The 18,937-nt window shown below is 46.5% G+C and overlaps 1 protein-coding gene across 7 annotated transcripts in view; it reads right to left on the bottom strand.

Annotated features, from left to right (window-relative positions):
- Positions 1-18,937, bottom strand: part of HMBOX1 (homeobox containing 1) — a 199,490-nt gene that overhangs the window by 44,173 nt on the left and 136,380 nt on the right. For all 7 annotated transcript variants that reach the window (XM_040348107.1, XM_040348103.1, XM_040348106.1 and 4 more), the window contains one exon: positions 1,728-1,813. In XM_040348107.1, the coding sequence (XP_040204041.1) occupies positions 1,728-1,813 (86 nt within the window). The remainder of the gene's footprint in view (positions 1-1,727; positions 1,814-18,937) is intronic.

Below are 18,937 nucleotides of genomic sequence, written 5' to 3' on the forward strand. Positions count from 1 at the left end.
GGACGGCAGGCTAGTAAATTTTCGGCGGACAACGGTTTGACGTCATATTTTCATATGGTCAGTACACAAATCCGTCACACAAAAGTTGAAAGTACAAACACGCATGCTCAAAATCATTGCTCGCCAAACACGAAATTAGCAGAAGGGGCCCAAAGGGTGGCGCTCAAGAGCTGAAATTCCTCCTAGAATGTCACTACGTTTGTGTTTGTGGCACGACAATTGTGTAACGTTAGTATGCAAGATGAGATTCCAGGCACACACCCTTTTGACAACAAAAAAAACAGACGCTCGGTTATCCAACAATCGAACCGTGTGTACGAGGCTTTAGGCTTTCAAAATGAAACATCCCAAACATGTTCAATTTTGAAAGCCTAAAGGTTTAGCGCTGAGCAGTGTGCAAGGTGTACCAAGATGGCCACCGCCACCTTGTTACTGCTGGCGTCCAGCTTCTTTCAAAATTTAACATCAAAACACCATCACAGATGTCAATATACTTTATTTATATCCGCTCACTTTATTGCTAAAATTACTCTGAAATCCAAGATATAGCTGGGTGTAGTAAGATGTCCGCATGGGTGTTATCAGATTACCGCTACCCGTCAGATCATGAAGCGTTTGGAATGCATAGCACCGTGGAACGCATGTTGGAACACACAGCGCATGCGCAGATAATATTTTTGGACTGGAACATCACTTCCATTACAGGATCTGATGGGTAGCAGTAATCTGATCGAAAACTATCTGACTGCTGCAAAACCTCAAGGGACTTGTAGCTCCTTTAAAGCACCTGTGCAAGATAAAGGTAAACCTGCAAACATGGCCTGTTGGGACACTTGAGGGCAGGAATGAGAACGACTGCTGTAGAGTAACCGGAGGGGACTTGATTGGAGATTTTTCAACTAATTGACTATTTTGACAGAACACCGGCCACTTGCATGAATGCATGCTTGCAATTGGGGGCTTTCTGATCATGTGGCCCGCCAATCACATCGGTCAAGTAGCCCAAATGCCCACCTCTCTGCTTTTCTTTTTTTTTTTTAACTCTTAAAGGGCCAGGAGGCAGTCGGTGTGAAAGGGTTAAAGAAGAATTCCAGGTATGGCATTTAGCGTTTCCTTGATCTCCACTGTCCTCTGGGTCCTGTGCCGAGCAGCTGCCCTGGTCCCACTCCCGCAGCCTTCTGGGACCCATGACATATCCCAAGAGGCTGCAGGTTGGGGGCTGAACTTGCACTCAGATCAACTAGGCCAGTGATGGCGAACCTTGGCACCCCAGATGTTTTGGAACTACATTTCCCATGATGCTCCACTACACTGCAGAGTGCATGAGCATCATGGGAAATGTAGTTCCAAAACATCTGGAGTGCCAAGGTTCGCCATCACTGGCCTAGGCGATCCGGGAGCAGGTACGGGTCAAGTGGGGAGGTTCTGCTTTAAGGAGATTTCATCAAAGGGGCTGACTGGGGCACTACAGCCATAGCTGAAAAAAATAAATAACCACGGAGCTGGCAGGTTGCGGGTCCGATTATCATACACAGCATTTAGAACGTTCCCACTGGCTGATCAGTGAATATGAAAGGAAAGAATACATGCTGCAATCACAATGACCCCAGTCTGTGCTTCCTATCACCGTGTATTACTGGGGTAAAGAGATCTCCGGACACTTGGGTTTTCCATGGTTTTAGGGGAAGCACCTAAAGAGATCCATGTGGACCATCCTACTCACTCACCTGTGACCTGTGCAACCACAGCCTGCGATATTCTTCGATTCGCCAGAAAGGCTTTAATTTCTTCTTTAATGACGCTACTGTCCCTCCTGCAATACAAAAACACAGAATGGGTGTTAAATTCCACAGAGATGCTCAAGTATCAACTATTTTTCCTAGTAAATTAACCAAACATCTGGGAGCCAGTCTTGTACAGGCTCCTCTCCTGATTACTGTTTCAACCAACATATGAAAATGATGATCATTAGCACATGCTTGGTATAAATAACCACTTGCTTACAGGGCACCTTCACCCCCTTCCTGCCCAGGCTGATTTTCAATGCTGTTACACTTTGAATGACAATTACGCGGTCATGCTACACTAGGGTGACCACATTTCCAAACTGCCATTCAGGGACAACCCGCCCCCTCTCACCTTCCCCAAAAAAGATGAGGGGAGGACGGGGGGAAATGTAGTCTCAGGGTTGATGGGGAATTTGGCGATGGGTTATTTGTCAGCTGAATGTGCCACTTGCCATCAGATGCAGTGCCACTTGCCACCCATAGCCTGCCACCAGATGCAGTGCTGTAGTCACTCCCTCTGCATGAGCCCCGTGCATTACAGGGAAAGAGTGGAGTCGCTATCTGGAGAGTGAAGGTCACACTAGTCCCTGCTGCTTGCCGCTAGGTCCTGGAGAAGGAGGAGGTGCCGGGGTTGGTGGGGATAGCAGTGCTGCACTAGACTCAGGCCTTGCTCCCGGCCTCACCATCTGAGAATAGACTGGTTGCAAGACGCCAGGCAGCGCTGGCCCTAGCTCCGGAAATGTAGTTACTAGTTAGGGGGTGACTGTGTCCTCTATTTCATTCCGGGACACTGTATTGTCCCGGAATGAAGGTGCCCGGGACCAGGGACAGACATGTCAATTGCGGGACAGTCCCGGGCAATCCGGGACACGTGGGCACCATATGCTACACTGTACCCATGTGATTTTTTGTATAAATTTTCGTCACACAAATAGAGCTTTCTTTTGTTGGTATTTGATCACTGCTGGGATTTGTATCTAAAGTTAGTTTCGGTCACTAAATTTTGCAAACAAGCAATTATTCTCCTTCGCTGATGTGTGATGAGGCGGCACTGATGGGCACCGATAGGCTGCACTGATGAGGAGGCACCAATATGCCGCACTTAAGGGCACTGATAGGCGGCACTGAAGGGCATTAATAATAGCCAGCACTGACTAGCATCACCAATAGGCATCGATTGGTGGCACTTGTGGTCACTGATTGGTGTCACTTTATTGTAATCAGGGCACTGATGAAAAGTGCCCCAAATTCATGTCTCAATTTCCTCTGCGAGGAGATGCCACTGATCGGCTCACCTCGCCACACACTCTGTCAGTGCAAGGCAATGAGAGACGATTACCAACATTTCCGTGTTTACATGTGACCGGCTGTGATTGGACACAGCTGATCACATGGTTACAGGGCTGCGGCTCTTTACAAAGATCGCGGCCTAGCAACACGGCGTTGCCACCAACGCTGTGCACCCCCGTGGGAGCGGCAGTTCGGGTGTGCCGTCAAATGATGTCCACCCAGAACGGGAGCCGCACCGTCCCTCCGTCATTTGGCGTTGGGCGGCAAGCAGTTAAATAATCATACACCCGATTGTATATGGGTCGAATTCCAAATCATTTTCTTTTGAAAATCAGAAATTTGGTGCGTTTTGTGATCCGATCGTGCCACCATTGATTTCGAAATTTGACCAACCAAGCCTTCGATTTCACCCCATGTTGCCATAGAAAAGGACTTTTGTGGCTGGGAATCATCTTTTCAGGTCACAGATCATGTGCATTTTTTATTTTATTTTTTGTTATTATATTTCTCACACGATTCTCCCATCATTGATTCGTTTTTTTTTTTTTTTAAATGTCTAACATGCCCGATCAGGTCCTGCCATGGCCCCACTAATGGTGCAAAAATTCTTAGTTACGATTGTCGAAGGAAAATACTTTGAACCCATGTATGGAATTTGACCCATGTATGGCCAGCTTAAAGTGGTTGTACACCATGTACAACCACTTTTACCTACAGGTATATTAAGGCTTACCTGTAGGTGCTGGAAAGATCTTTCTAAACCTCCACGGTTTAGGAGATATTTATAGTAAAGCCGTGCGCCAATGTCTACAGCGCATGCGCACTTTAGAAAGTAAAGGGAGCTGCGGTGGCTCAACGCGATTGGCACTGCGCTGACAAGCCATTCACCTCTGCAGCTAGGGGTTCGGATCCTGGTCTCGGCTACATGTGAATTGAGTTTGGTGGTCTCAGCCCGGCTCCCAGTGGGTGTGCTATGCGAGGTAAGCCTGCGCTAAGTACGCCCACCCCCCTCCCACAAAAACCACCACACTTACACGCACTCGAAATTGGGTTAACATGCACGCACTTTGACCACGCGGTCTCTAAAAAGAGAGGCGAGGGACTAACGGGGCTGGTTGAGCGGGCAAATCCTCTCACTCCCTTATAGGGAGTCCCTCTGCCCCGTTGGGCTTCAAAGCGGAGCAGGTAGGGCGGGCTGTGTGGGAGGACCCCCTCACACACCCGCCATTGCCACCCGGGGCATGGAGAAAGGTGGCAGATTGCCTCTGGGGGAGGCCTGCCTAATCCCAACTCCTGCAGTCCGGCTCCTCTCTCAAGTACACGCACAAAAATACACTTAAAAGAAAAAAAAAAAAGAAAGAAAGTGAAGATTGTGCCATTTCTAAAGGGGTCATGCCGTGACTGGCGGCTACCGCGCGCATGCACAGGAGTTGCGACACGTGTGACTCCGGCTAGTCACAGAATTGGCGTTTGCGGCCCCAGAAGGAAGAGGGGTGAAGATAGACGCTCGCTGCCAGTGGGGACATCCTGAAACCCAGTGGGGTTTCAGGAAAGTGACACATAATGGGCTACTAGGTGATGCTTTGCAGGGAAATAAACCCATTGGGGTTTACTTTCTCTTTAAAGTATAACGAAGGGCAAATCTTTTTTTTTTTTTTTTTATTCATTTTGGATGGAGTGGGGAGGGATTAGAACACCTGTCAGTTTATATTGTGGTCTGTGCCTCCATTAGGGAGATTCACCCTCTCTATTTGTCTAGTTCACCATTAACGATTAAAGTAAAAGAAAATCCCAAATCTTGGATTGTCCACTGAAAAGTAATAGATGTAAAATCTTCCAATGAGGACACTAGTTCTGGTGACCTGGGGTCAAGAGATTCCATTAATTCGCAGGGATTTCCTTTAACTTCCTGTTTGGCTATGGGACAATGAGTGAAGGTAAATCTCCCCAATGAGATAAAGATGCCAAAAATCAACCTTACAGGGGGTTATACCCTCCTATACTCTAATCAACAAAGATTAAAAAAAAAAAAGTTTTGCCTATAGTTCTACTTTGGATAGGCAAGACTTGAATATGACTTTGACTAGTAATAATGGACAACCATTTGCCCAACTGTCACATGTAAAACATTCAAGTGAGACTTTCGATGGTTAGCATTGAGGTCTATGGCCCCCCAAGTGACATGAAATTTGGACCAAAGTAGTTCAACACAAAAGAAAAGCAGTTGCTCCCAGCGCTCAGAGAGATCAGGCAACACATCCACGAATAACACAAAGCTCAAATCATCTCACCACTGGACAATGAGGTCACTGTCCTCCAATGGCCTCCACACTCACCAAATCTCATCCAATAGAGCACCTTTGGGATGTGGTGGAACGGGGGGATTCACATCATGGATGTGTAGACAACAAATCTACAACTGCGTGATACCATCATGTCACTATGGAGCAAAATATGAGGAATTTTTCCAACACCTTGTTGAACCTATGCCATGAAGAATGAAGGCAGTTCTGAAGGCAAAAGTGGGGTCCAACCGGGTATTAGCAAGGTGTAATAATATGGCCGATGAGTGTATATGCGTGACAGCAAGGTGGGTAGGCTTTAACATGCCACATATGGCAGCTGAGGGCCAAACCGGTACTAGCAAGGTGTAATAATATGGACGATGAGAGTATAGGCCTGACAGAAAGGTGGGTAGGCATTAACATGCCACATATGGCAGCTGAGGTCCAACCCAGTACTAGCAAGGTGTAATAAAGTGGCCGACGAGTGTATATGCGTGACAGCAAGGTGTGTAGGCTTTAACATGCCACATATTGCAGCGGAGGTCCAATCCAGTACTAGCAATGTGTAATAATATGGCCGATGAGAGTATATGCCTGACAGCAAGGTGGGTAGGCTTTAACATGCCACATATGGCAGCTGAGGTCCAACCCAGTACTAGCAAGGTGTCATAATATGGCCGATGAGAGTATATGCCTGACAGCAAGGTGGGTAGGCTTTAACATGCCACATTAGGCAGCTGAGGTCCAATCCAGTACTAGCAAGGTGTAATATTATGGCCGATGAGAGTATATGCCTGACAGCAAGGTGGGTAGGCTTTAACATGCCACATATGGCAGCTGAGGTCCAACCCAGTACTAGCACGGTGTAATAAAGTGGTTGATGACAGTATATGCGTGACAGCAAGGTGGGTAGGCTTTAACATGACAAATATGGCAGCTGAGGTCCAACCCAGTACTAGTAAGGTGTAATAAAGTGACCGACGAGTGTATATGCGTGACAGCAAGGTGGGTAGGATTTAACATGCCACATTAGGCAGCTAAGGTCCAACCCAGTACTAGTAAGGTGTAATAAAGTGGCCGACGAGTGTATATGTGTGACAGCCACATTAGGCAGCTGAGGTCCAACCCAGTACTAGTAAGGCTTTAACATGCCACATTAGGCAGCTGAGGTCCAACCCAGTACTAGTAAGGTGTAATAATATGGCCGATGAGAGTATATGCGTGACAGCAAGGTGGGTAGGCTGTAACATGCCACATATAGCAGCTGAGGTCCAACACGGTACAGTACTAGCAAGGTGTACCTAATAAAGTTGCCGATGAGTGTATGTAATTTTTGAGAGGACTGTCAGAGACTGCAAACCTAAGAAAGGAGATGAGGGTCAGAGAGTGTGGACAGGATACATTGTTGGCAGCAGATATGCTGCAGAAGACAATACGAAACTGGAAAGAGTTTACAAGAGGCTAGCAGAAATCAAAGCCCCCTTTGCCATTCACCTGTGTGGAAAAAATATTGGACGCTAGAGACGCTTGGATCATCGCTTTTCCTATGAGGAGAAGACAGACGCGGTAAGGAAACGGGGAAGGCGCTGATGCATGTGACGGGAAAGTGTTAATAACGCGGAGAGGCGACTGTGTACAGAGCCAGGGGCCAGACGAGTGGAGTGAGATGTCATAAAGTAGCTGGCTGCCTGGCATTGCTTTTAATGAGTGTCATATCTGATCAGAAGTGTCATAACACCACGATGGATGAGGGTAATTCTAGGCAACTTGAATAAGGTGTGTGAGTGCCATATGGCATGTGGAAAGTTTCATTACTGAGGGGAGACATAAATCTTATACCTCCGACATAAAACCAGAGACATAAAATAAAAGATGGAGGGGGGCGTGGGGGGCTGGATTTAAAGCTGCAGAGCCACGCATACAAATTGGTAAATAATTCTGATGGAATATGAAGTGAAGGAAATTGGATTAAAGGGACACCGGCCTCAAATATTCATCATGGGGTGTAGGAACCGGATTGTTTTATATTGCTACAGGAACAGATAACAAGAACTGTAGTATCAAATGCAACCAGGCGCTGCAGCCAACACTCGCTTTACGGAGACTTATGCCTCGTACACACGGCCGGGATTTCCAACTGAGAGGTTTTGGCTGGGAATCCCGGACGTGTGTATGCACCCTCGCAGTTTTTCCGACCGTAAAACTACCAAAAACCGTCAGCAAAAAGAGAACTGGCTCTCTTTTTTCCAGTCTAAATTCCGGATGACTTTTTCCTGTCAGAAATCCAGAGCGTGTGTACGAGGCATTAGAGAAAAGTAGGGTTCTTTTCTTTTTCTGTGTTTTATTACTGCTTGAAGGAACAGATAATGTGCTTAATTCCAGATATGTGCATGTCCATTTGAGGGGTGGGGGCGGTGGTCCACAGACATTGCCTGTCATGGCAGCTGTGCCCAAGGTTCCAGATGCGGGTCTCTGCTGCCTCCCTGTCCCGTTCTACTTTTTATTTTTTCTTGTTTTACTATGGCCTCCCTATCGGTAATCTCTTGGAACATCCAGGGGCTCAACTCCAAAATTAAGCGGGCGTTGGTTTTTAAATTTCTTCAGCACTACTCCCCGGACGTTTGTATTCTACAGGAGACGCATCTAGTGGGTGGCAGGATGCTCAGTCTGTGTAAACCGTGGGTTGGGCACTACTATCATGCCACCCACTCTAGTAGGGCCAGGGGGGTTAGCATCCTTATTCGCAAGTCCCTAACGTTTACGCTGCTTGACCTGCATCTGGAACCGGAGGGTAATTATGTGGTGGTACACGCCGTGATGGCTGGTATGCCGCTGGTTCTGGTGGGCCTGTACAATCCCCCCCCTGCTACTATTGGCCTCCTAAATAGGATTGTTCAGCTAGTGGTGTCCTATTCCGCCGCTGCGGTCCTCTTAGCCGGGGATTTTAATATGGTGCCCTGCCCAAATTTGGATAGGATGTCCTCTGGTTCTGCGGTTGACTCCCCGCTCTCCCGGTGGGCAGATGCCGTTGGCCTTACGGATGTTTGGAGGTGGAGAGAAAAGTAGGGTGCCAACTAAGAGCATCTGTGTATTTGGCAGTTCACCTAAAATAGTCCGTTACAAATCTCTCCTTGACCATTATGTTTTATAGCAGAATTCAAGAGACTTCACCAATGGGCCCAAAAAAATACCAGTCCCACTTACCTTTGATGCAGGACAAATACAAGCCCAGCAGATCCCACGTTGTCCTCTTCTCCCTACACTAGGCATAGTGCCCCATTAGGCCGTCCTCCTTTGTTTTGTAATTAGAAGCCGGTTTCTACGTACAAATTCTTGCAGCTATCCTCCTAATGACTTCCCCGGAAAACATCATATGTGACGAAACACACAGGGCGGAGCCAATGTCCGTGGCATCATCATGCATGCTGCTATGAAGGCACTCAGAAGGGAGGAGGAGCCAGGAGCACTGGCGGGGTACCCCAGGAGGGGGAGATCGAAGCTGCTCTGTGCAAAACCACTGCACAGAGCAGGTAAGTATAACATGTTTTACCCCTATGTGTTTGACGAAACACATAGGGGCGGAATGAGCTGGGAAAAGGTGTTCTGGGAGGAGTGATTTAAAGGAGAAACAGACATTGTAAATAACATCAGGAGTGGTGACACCAAGTGGCCCGATATCAAAGATGAAAAAAGTGCATATTGACCCTACATTAGGTCAATGAAACCAGGTGAGAGCACAACTGGTGGAGAACAGCGATTGCATAAAGCACGATTGGTTGAGCATATATTGAAAAACAGACTTTGAATATTCACAGTTTATTTTGTATTATGTAAAATTGGCACAGTTGATGCTTACTGTACAGACCGATTTTACTGCTGTGGGTTTAGTAACACTTTAAAGCGGAGTTTCAACCAAAAATTTAACTTCCGCTCTTCTAAATCTGCCCCCCGTCACATTTGGCACCTTTCAGGGGGGGAGCAGAAACAGGTATTTGCTCCCACTTCCGGGCATAGATCGCCGCAGTATCCGTGGTGATCTACGCTATGTCCGCCCCCCCCGCTGTCTTCTGGGAGACACACAGGTCCCAGAAGACAACAGGGACCAAGTGAGATAGTGCAGCGCGACTTGCGCATGTGCAGTAGGGAACCAGGAAGTGAAGCTGCAAGGCTTCATTTCCTGATCCCCTTACCGAAGATGGCGGCGGCACCAAGAGTCGAGGGACCAATCGGTTTCGGGGGGCCAACATCGCGGGCGCGCTGGACAGGTAAGTGTCCATATATTAAAAGTCAGCAGCTACAGTATTTGTAGCTGCTAACTTTTAATTCTTTGTTTTGTTTCGGCGGAACTCCGCTTTAAAGGTTGGATCACACCAGATGCTTTCCAGTGCATTTTTAAAAACCTATCCATAACACATGTACAGTATTTGCCATATATTTTAATGTCCCTAGTTTCACACCAGCGTGGTCAGTTGGGGGGGGGGGCTTTCAACAAAAGTACAACCTGCTGCATTTTTTTTCTCCTGAAACTTGTCTAAACACACTGGAACACACATAAAGCCTCATACACACGATCGGACTTCCATCTGACTTTTCCGTGGATTTTTGTCCAAAGGGCTTTGGCCGTGAACTCTGCATACACACGGCAGGACATTTTCAGCCAACTTTCACCAAATCACGTGTTTTTTCTGCTCTTTCCTGCCACCCTTTTTGCAACTTCTGCTATCGTTGTCTGATCTTTAGCATTGGTCAGATCATGTCACGGGCCATAAGAAACAATTGTTCAAGCGTCAAAATATAATTTTTTTTTTTTAAACGCACCGGAAAGCGAGTGCAAGTCAAAACCACATAAAAAAAAATGCCTAAACGTGCATGCAAAAACGCAGCCACAATAGCAAAATCGTGGTGGGAACCAGCCGCAGGTCATTGTTGTCTAGGTAGGGAAAAAAAGCAAAAAACAATATGAATTTTTATATTGTGTAGGGTTAGAATTTTGCAAACTTCTTTTTTTTTTTTTTTTTGAAGGTTCGCTTTAAATCTAAAATTAAAAAAATGTTAGGAGGTAGAGATTTGCGGCAGAAACGTCTTGGACCAAGACAAGTTTTATTTTCTGTTTACACTGTAGGGTGAATGTGCCATGAATTGTGCACTCTCGGCTCCTTCCCACCATCAATAGGCCTGATGCGCAGGAATTACATCATCAGTAAATGCCCAATGACTGAAGAGGATTGTTGTGGAACCTTGCAGAATCAGCCGTGAAGAACGCAACAACAGTAGGTAGCAGTGGTAGGTATCTGGACCACTTAGCTTTGGATCAGAGCACAGAAGGAGGTTGGCGGGTGATGTGCATATTACGGCAAAAGCTCACCCCAAGCAACCAAGTTTACTTTAACCACTTTGCATCTGGGGGAATTTTGGCACTTCGCTCCTACATGTAAAATTCATAATTTTATTTGCTAGAAAATTACATAGAATCCCCAAACATTATATATTTTTAAACTTGCACGGTATTTGCGCAGCAATTTTTCGAACACTTAAAAAAACAAAAAACATTAAAGTTAGCCCAATTTTTTTGCATAATGTGAAAGATGATGTTACACCAAGACGCCAAGTAAATAGATACCAAACATTTCAACATGTAACCCTTCAAAATTGCACACGCTCGTGGAATGGCGCCAAACTTCGGTACTTAAAAATCGTGACGTCATAACATTGCGCTCGGCCTCCGAACGATCATAGAGACTCCGGAGGCCATATGGTCCACCGGAAATCTCTATAGCAAGCATCAGGGGTCGGCGGTTCCGTTCTCCGACTCACCGATCGCAGCGGTGAGTCGGTAGAAGCTTCGGAGGGTGGCGGGATGTCCCCTCTTGCCGCCCGTAAGAACGATCAAGCCGCGGCACAGCCGCTATGATCGTTCTTATGGTGCAGAGATTCGCCGGCTCTAAAAGACGATATTTAAATGATGACTGCACCCATCATATAGATATCCCCGCTCAAAGTCAAGGACGTTCATATACGTACCTTGGGTAGGAAGTGGTTAAGTAGACAATCACCAGATTTAGAGGAAAGATGAATGCAGCATGATGCGAGGATGAAACCGTCTGCATTGGAGGTTTGTTTGCCATGGGTTTTACTTGTGTTTACATCAATTTGTATAAAGAAAAACAGTACAGGACTTGCTGTGTTTACAAAAAAAAAACGTATGCGATACGCATTCACTGCAAATTATACGCTAATCAGCCATAACATTATGTGAATAACATCGCATTACCTGGTTACAATGCCATCTGAAATTGGGTGGGATATAATAAGCAGGAAGTGAACATGTTGTCCTTGATGTTGATGTGTTGACAACAGAAAAACTGGTCAAGCATAAGGATTTAAGGCCCCATGCACACGGGACACCAGTGCAAACTCTGCTGAACACACGTTTTTAAAGGCTATAAAAAAAGCTCACAAAACAGTATTTAACCATTTCAGCCATTTTGTGAGACCAGAGTGAGTAGCAGCTGAGAGAGCAGCAGTGTACTTGTATTTAGCGTGTCACTTGCCACAAGCTGCGGATTGTCCACTTGCCACGTTACCTGGCCACACCACCTGCCACAAGTTGTGGATTGTCCACTGGCCACGTCACCTGCCAAATCACCTGGCCAAGTCACCTGCCACAAGTTGTGGATTGTCCACTTGCCACGTCACCTGTTCACATCACCTGGCCACGAGTTGTGGATTGTCCACTTGCCACATCACCTGGCCACGTCACCTGCCACAAGTTGTGGATTGTCCACTTGCCACGTCACCTGCCACAAGTTGTGGATTGTCCACTTGCCACGTCACCTGTTCACATCACCTGGCCACGAGTTGTGGATTGTCCACTTGCCACGTCACCTGGCCACGTCACCTGCCACAAGTTGTGGATTGTCCACTTGCCACGTCACCTGGCCACGTCACCTGCCACAAGTTGTGGATTGTCCACTGGCCACATCGCCTGCCACGTCACCTGGCCACAAGTTGTGGATTGTCCACTTGCCACGTCACCTGGCCACAAGTTGTGGATTGCCCACTGGCCACAAGTTGTGGATTGCCCACTGGCCACGTCACCTGCCACAAGTTGTGGATTGTTCACTTGCCACATCACCTGGCCACGTTACCTGCCACATCACCTGGCCACAAGTTGTGGATTGTTCACTTGCCACATCACCTGGCCACGTCACCTGCCACATCACCTGGCCACAAGTTGTGGATTGTCCACTGGCCATGTCACCTGGCCACATCACCTGCCACAAGTTGTGGAGTGTCCACCTGCCACAAGTTGTGGGTTGTCCACAATGCAATGCAAGCAATTATTATTTTTTTTTTTTTTTAATGGTTTTTCATCATTTGCCCACATTTTTGAGATTTCGAATGTAAAAAAATAGGTCACCTTTAAAAACGCCTATAAATGAAATTGCGGCAAAACGTTTAGCGGCGCTTTGCGTCTGAAACGTGGAAACTTTTGCGTCTGAACCCTTTTTTTTGCTTCTGGAAAAACGCAACTGCCCAAAATGCTGAAAAACTTGACTGTGTGCATGGACACATAGGATAACATTGAATGTGTTCAGGGGCAGTTGAAAAAGCTGTCCAACTACCTCTGAATGCGCGTTTACCAGCATTTACCAGTGTCTCGTGTGCATGGGTCCTAAGGCGACTTAGACAAGGGTCAAATTGTAATGTCTAGACATCTGGGTCAGAGAAAGTCCAAAACTGCAGCTCTTGTAGGATGTTCCCGGTCTGCAGTGGTAAGGACCGACCAAAGGTGGTCCAAAGACGGAAAACCAGCAACAGGGTCATGGGTGGCCAAGGCTCATTGATGCACATGGGGAGTGAAGGCTGCTCCAATATAAGAACTGTGGCTTCCCATTAAGAAAATACAGTGGAACCTCGGATTGCGAGTAACGCGGTTAACGAGCGTTTAGCAATACGAGCACTGTATTTTTAAAAATCATAACACAGTTTGCGAGTGTTGTCTCACAAAATGAGCAGGATTTAGGCCGAAGCGGTGTGCAGTACCACGTTTGGCCTGAGGTTGGGGGTGACGGAGCCAAGCAGAGCTGAACGTCGCCGATCGCTACTGATCGGCGCTGTTCGGAAATGCACAGAAAGGCCCCGAGGACAGCACGGCTGACCTTGGCAAATCTCAGGAACGAGGTTTGCCGAGCTGTCATCGTGCCTTTTCGCCCATTTCCGAGGTTCTCCGGCTTGCAATGGTGAGCACTGATTGGTTTACACTGCCCACCTGACTGTGGTATAGGGGTGATTATACTCTTGTGGTAGATGCATTTTCCAATGAGTTGCGCCAGTCCAAACTGTATTTTAGGGCATGGTAGCTAACTTTTATTAAACAGAACAGAAAGTTCACATAAACATCCATTTCCCATGCAGGGATTTCCACCATTAACAGTCCACCAAAAAATACCAAGCCACCTGGCCCCCCCGTCAGCAGAATCGCTGCTCTTCTTACCAGTCCCTCCGATTGTGTATTCCAGCTCCCCCCCGGTTCCTTTGGCTCGCTTAGCCTTTAGTCACAGCGCCCTGCTGCATGGCCCGCTCCTGGCCTCTAGATAAGTGATCTCCTGATACCCCAATAGGAGCCCACCTGATTTCTAGAAAGCAACGGGCTCTCCCGTCTCCCATCTGGGGCTCCTCTGACCCCTGGGTGAGACCTTCTGTCTCTTGACTTCTGTTTGGGGTTCTTTTGACCCCTAGGTGAGACCTTCTGTCTCTTGACTCCTGTCTGGGGCTCCTCTGAAGCCCTAGTGAGACTTTCTGTCTCTCGACTCCTGCCTGGGGCTTCTCCGACCTCTGGATGGGACCTTCTGTTTTGTCTGAGGGTCCTCTGACCCTTGGGCCAAACCTTCTGCCTCCAAACTGGGCTGAGCTATCTTCAGGCTTGAGTATATAACAACCCTGCACACCTGTGTACTTACAAAAAGGTTGCAGGTACCTGGTAAAATCCAGACACAGAATTGAAGGCTTTGTCCCCACCCTATTCACTTTGGAACCTTCAAGCTTCAGGCCCCAATCTGCTGCTACAGTACCCGAAAAAACCCCCAAAAAACACAGCTTTCTCTGCTCAGAAACGATTGCCTTGCACTTCCCATCAACCCTTAATACAAATCCGGTGCCATTTTCTCCTACATTTTTCCACAGTGGCAGGGCTTTGCACTGTCATAGGACCAATTAGAATCTCATCTTTGTTCCGCTATGCTAAGGAGCCTCAAAAGAATTCACACTGTTGTGGAAATTTTATGAAGATGTGTTTAATATGTATTACTGTCATAGTGTCTCCCAGGGTTAGTTCTCCCGCAGCCCGCTCAAACGAGCTGACTGGGGCAGACTGACGCTGGTTGAGATTCGTCTAGTAGTGAAAAGCTTCTTGAGGATGCAGAGAAGTGTTTGCAGAGTGGGGATATGGGCCCCTGTGAGACGCACAGCACTATCGTCTGAGGGGGCTGTGTTCACTCTGCAAAGACATTGTCGGTTAGGGGATGTACGCTCTTGTATCTCTGTGTGCCTGATCAACACATGGCGGGACCGTAGCGTGTACCTGCAGATAATCTCCCATTCACAGGAATGGTAGTATAATCTGGGTATGCGTTGTTCTCTGAACAACGCACAATACAGAGTCATGCCAAAGGTAAAACAGGGAGCCTTTGAATTGTTATGGTCGGAGACAGGGTTCACGATTTCAAGCCATACAGCTTCCCGTTTACTGGAGATCATGGCTTCCAGGTACAGGGGACAGGAAATCGTACACACTGCCCCCACTTAGACACGCCCATAAGACTCCCCTAGTCATTGTTCATTGGTTGTAGTACAACCCCTCCGGTTTGAAGGAATGCCTGTGCTTGATTGGTTGATTGTGAAACCATCAAGCTCTTTTGTTGTATAAATAAAGATTACTCCCAGGAGTTGGCCAGTTGGTCGAGGATGTAAGCACGCAAGCATGGTGGTCATGTCCGTTTACTTATACGGGAAACAGGTTTACCAAGATGCATTATACCAAGAGGCTGAAAGCGCAGGAGACATGGATTACGCATGGCGTATAGAGAAATCTCAATGACAACACTATGGTCACGTAGCCAGTGCTGACCAATGGGTACTCACCTCTACACGCATTGCGCGGTTACACAGTCTTTGGTGCTTTATAGACATGTTTCAAAGTGTCGGACCATAATACTGACTAGAGAGGGTGGCAGAAGATGGGGACCACAAAGTACACTGCAGTGAGGACTTTGTCCTTAAAAGATGAACTAAACCTTCCAGTATATAAAAGGTAAAGATAAAGTCATGGCGGCATTACCTATCCAGAAGATCCCTTTATCTCTTTGGAGGGCGTCTGCCGTCTGGCTATTCTTCAATATTGCCTTTAGAATTACAAGCAAGGGTTAGTGAGCATATGGTGTCATGGAGAGACTAAACTGGAAGGTTCTCTAGGAACTACTGTGTATGGCCACCTTGCAGCAAAATAAGTTTCCAAACATTTTAATTTTGGACCCAGTTTTTGATATTCCATATGGAGATCCAATAATACCATGGCATTGGATGGTAGATTACCCTACTATACACAAGTACGTTTTTGAACACCTGAGGACCTATTCCCTTTATATCCACTCACCAGACTTGTTAGCGTGCCGGAATCCCACCATTTTACATAATGTGATACACCACTGAAGAAGCCAAGTAGTTAGCTTAACATTTTGACCCTTGGGTGGGACTCATACACCTTGACCTATATTATATAGGCTACATTATATATAGGTGGTACTGTTCTGGCATGATTGGGGTATATTCATTTTTAGACCCAGATGTGGCTTCTTGAGGACAGCATGGCTTTAATATTTGTACACACATTGGAGTTTTTTTTACTAGAAATAAATACGGTCCGTCTCATGTGGGTGCCAATAAAGTCCGTACTATGGTAGGATATTTTTCTGCAATACTCTTCTTTTTTGTAATCCTTCAAATAATCAATATACAGAATATTGTCTGGAGAGGCCCAAGGACTGCACCTTGGGCCTCTCCGCGGGTTTTCATTTTTCTTTTTGATCCTTCTGGCGCTCTTAACTCGTGTGTCCCAATCGTGTAGCCGCCAGCATTGTTTTTGTCCCACAAACGATACTTTATAAAATTCATAGATGGACGTTTTTTCCATCTTGATTGTGGGCACTCTGAAGCCCACCAGGATGTCCTTCCGGGATACGGTGAATGCTGACGTCCCAGCATTCACCGCTCTATCCCGCGCATGTGCAGTGTTGACGGCGAGCGTTGCCGTCAACACTGCACAGTTGCCGAATCACGTGACCCGCGAGATATCGCCGGATTACAGTACAGCGCGTCTCCTGGGATTCTCATCACTCACTCCCAGGAGACATAGCGCTTGTCGGGGAAACGATAATACACGCCCACTCCTGCGGGGAATGGATGACTGACACAACACTAAATGCGGCATTACAAAGGTAAGGAATCGCATAAAAAATAAAAAACGGATTGTGCTTAAACGATGGCTAGTGGTTAGATTTAGACAAACATGAAATTTAGGGTAAACCTCCTCTTTAAGTGCCCAAGAGCTGCATGTGGTTGGGCATCAGTGTGATATGCAATTAGCGGACGTCTAGCTGTTGCAAAACTACAAGTCCCATCATGCCTCTGGGTGTCATGCTTGCGGCTGTCAGAGTCTTGCTATGCCTCATGGGACTTGTTCTGCAACAGCTGGAGGTCTGCTAATTGCAAATCCCTGTTCTACACCAAAATTGCCAGAATGTAAGGACTTCTTGTGAGCACTCTTCAGCTCAGCCTGGCTATTGAATTCCACATTAAGGGTCAGATTCTCAGAGGAGATACAATGTCGTATCTCTGAGTCTGGCCGGTCGTATCTATGCGCCTGATTCATAGAATCAGTTACGCATAGATTTCCATTGGATCCAACTGGCGTAAGTCTCTTACGCCGTCGGATCGTAACTGCATATTTACGCTGGCCGCTAGGGGCATGTACGCTGATTTACGCGTCGAAATATGTAAATCAGCTATATACGCAAATTCACGAACGTACGCCCGGCCGACGCAGTAAAGTTACGCCGTTTACGTTAGGCTTTTCCCGGCGTAAAGTTACCCCTGCTATATGGTGGCGTAAGTGCGGCGTACCAATATTAAGTATGGCCGTCGTTCCCGCGTTGAATTTTGAATTTTTTACGTTGTTTGCGTAATTCGCCCGTGAATGGGGCTGGACGTCATTTACGTTCATGTCGAAACCAATGACGTCCTTGCGGCGTACTTTGGAGCAATGCACACTGGGAAATTCCACGGACGGCGCATGCGCCGTTCGGGAAAAACGTCAATCACGTCGGGTCAAGCCTGATTTACATAACACACGCCCACCTCTTCACAATTTGAATTGGGCAAATTGTGAAGATTTAACACACGCCCACCAAGATTTAACACATGCCCACCTCTTCACAATTTGAATTAGGCAGGCTTACGCCGGCCTATTTACGCTACGCCGCCGCAACTTTCTTTTAAGAATACGCCACTTGCCTGTAAAAGTTGCGGAGGCGTAACGTAAATAGGATACGTTACGCCCACACAAAGAAACGCCGATCTACGTGAATCTACCCCTAAATGTGTCCACCAATCCCTGTAAGGACATACGCTTAAAGTAAAAAAAGGGGAGAAGAAAAAAAAAAGCTTTTCAAGAAATCAGGAATATTAAAAATAAAAAATCTCTAAAACTGCAGATTTTACATTATGAGCTGCGTCAGTAGAATATCAGGCAATAAATCATAGAGATCATTACATAGCACACACAAAAAGCACACATAAATCTAATACCTCAGCCAGCAAGCCAGACAGGTTATTGAGACTCGGTAATTGATTGATGACAGTCCATCAAAACTTTACAAACTGCAAAGAACTCAAGATACATGGGAACCTTTAAATCTATATTTCTTTTTTTTTCAATAAGCTGAGCAACAGAATTTTTATTCATTTTTTTGTAGATTTTTTTTTTTGTAATCTACTACATACCCTTGGAGCCAATGCTCCTAAGAGAATTACGGCAGGCGATTGATCAACTTTTTGCAGCCTCTCTGTTGATAACAAGGGGAAACGCTCATTCCCTGGCCCCCTTAGGGCCCGTACACACGATCGGATATTCCGACAACAATTGTGTGACGGACATGTTTTGTAGGATAATCCGACCGTCTGTACGCTTCATCGGATAATTGTCGGAATGTCCGACGACAAATGTTGGATGGTCATGCTCTCAAATTGTCGGGCAACAAATGTGTTCCGTCGGATTATCTGAGCGTGTGTACACAAGTCCATCGGACTAAAATCCAAAGTACAGGGTGGGCCATTTATATGGATACACCTTAATAAAATGGGAATGTTGGGTGATATTAACTTCCTGTTTTTTCAATAGGAAGAGGGTCATGTGACACATCAAACTTATAGGGAATTTCACAAGCAGGGCGTTAAAATTGCGGTAAATTAGCAGTAAAAGATCAGTGTTTTACCGCGATTTTAACGCTCCGCTATAGG

Source organism: Rana temporaria, chromosome 4 (assembly GCF_905171775.1).
Source record: "Rana temporaria chromosome 4, aRanTem1.1, whole genome shotgun sequence".
Classification (NCBI taxonomy): Eukaryota; Metazoa; Chordata; class Amphibia; order Anura; family Ranidae; genus Rana; species Rana temporaria.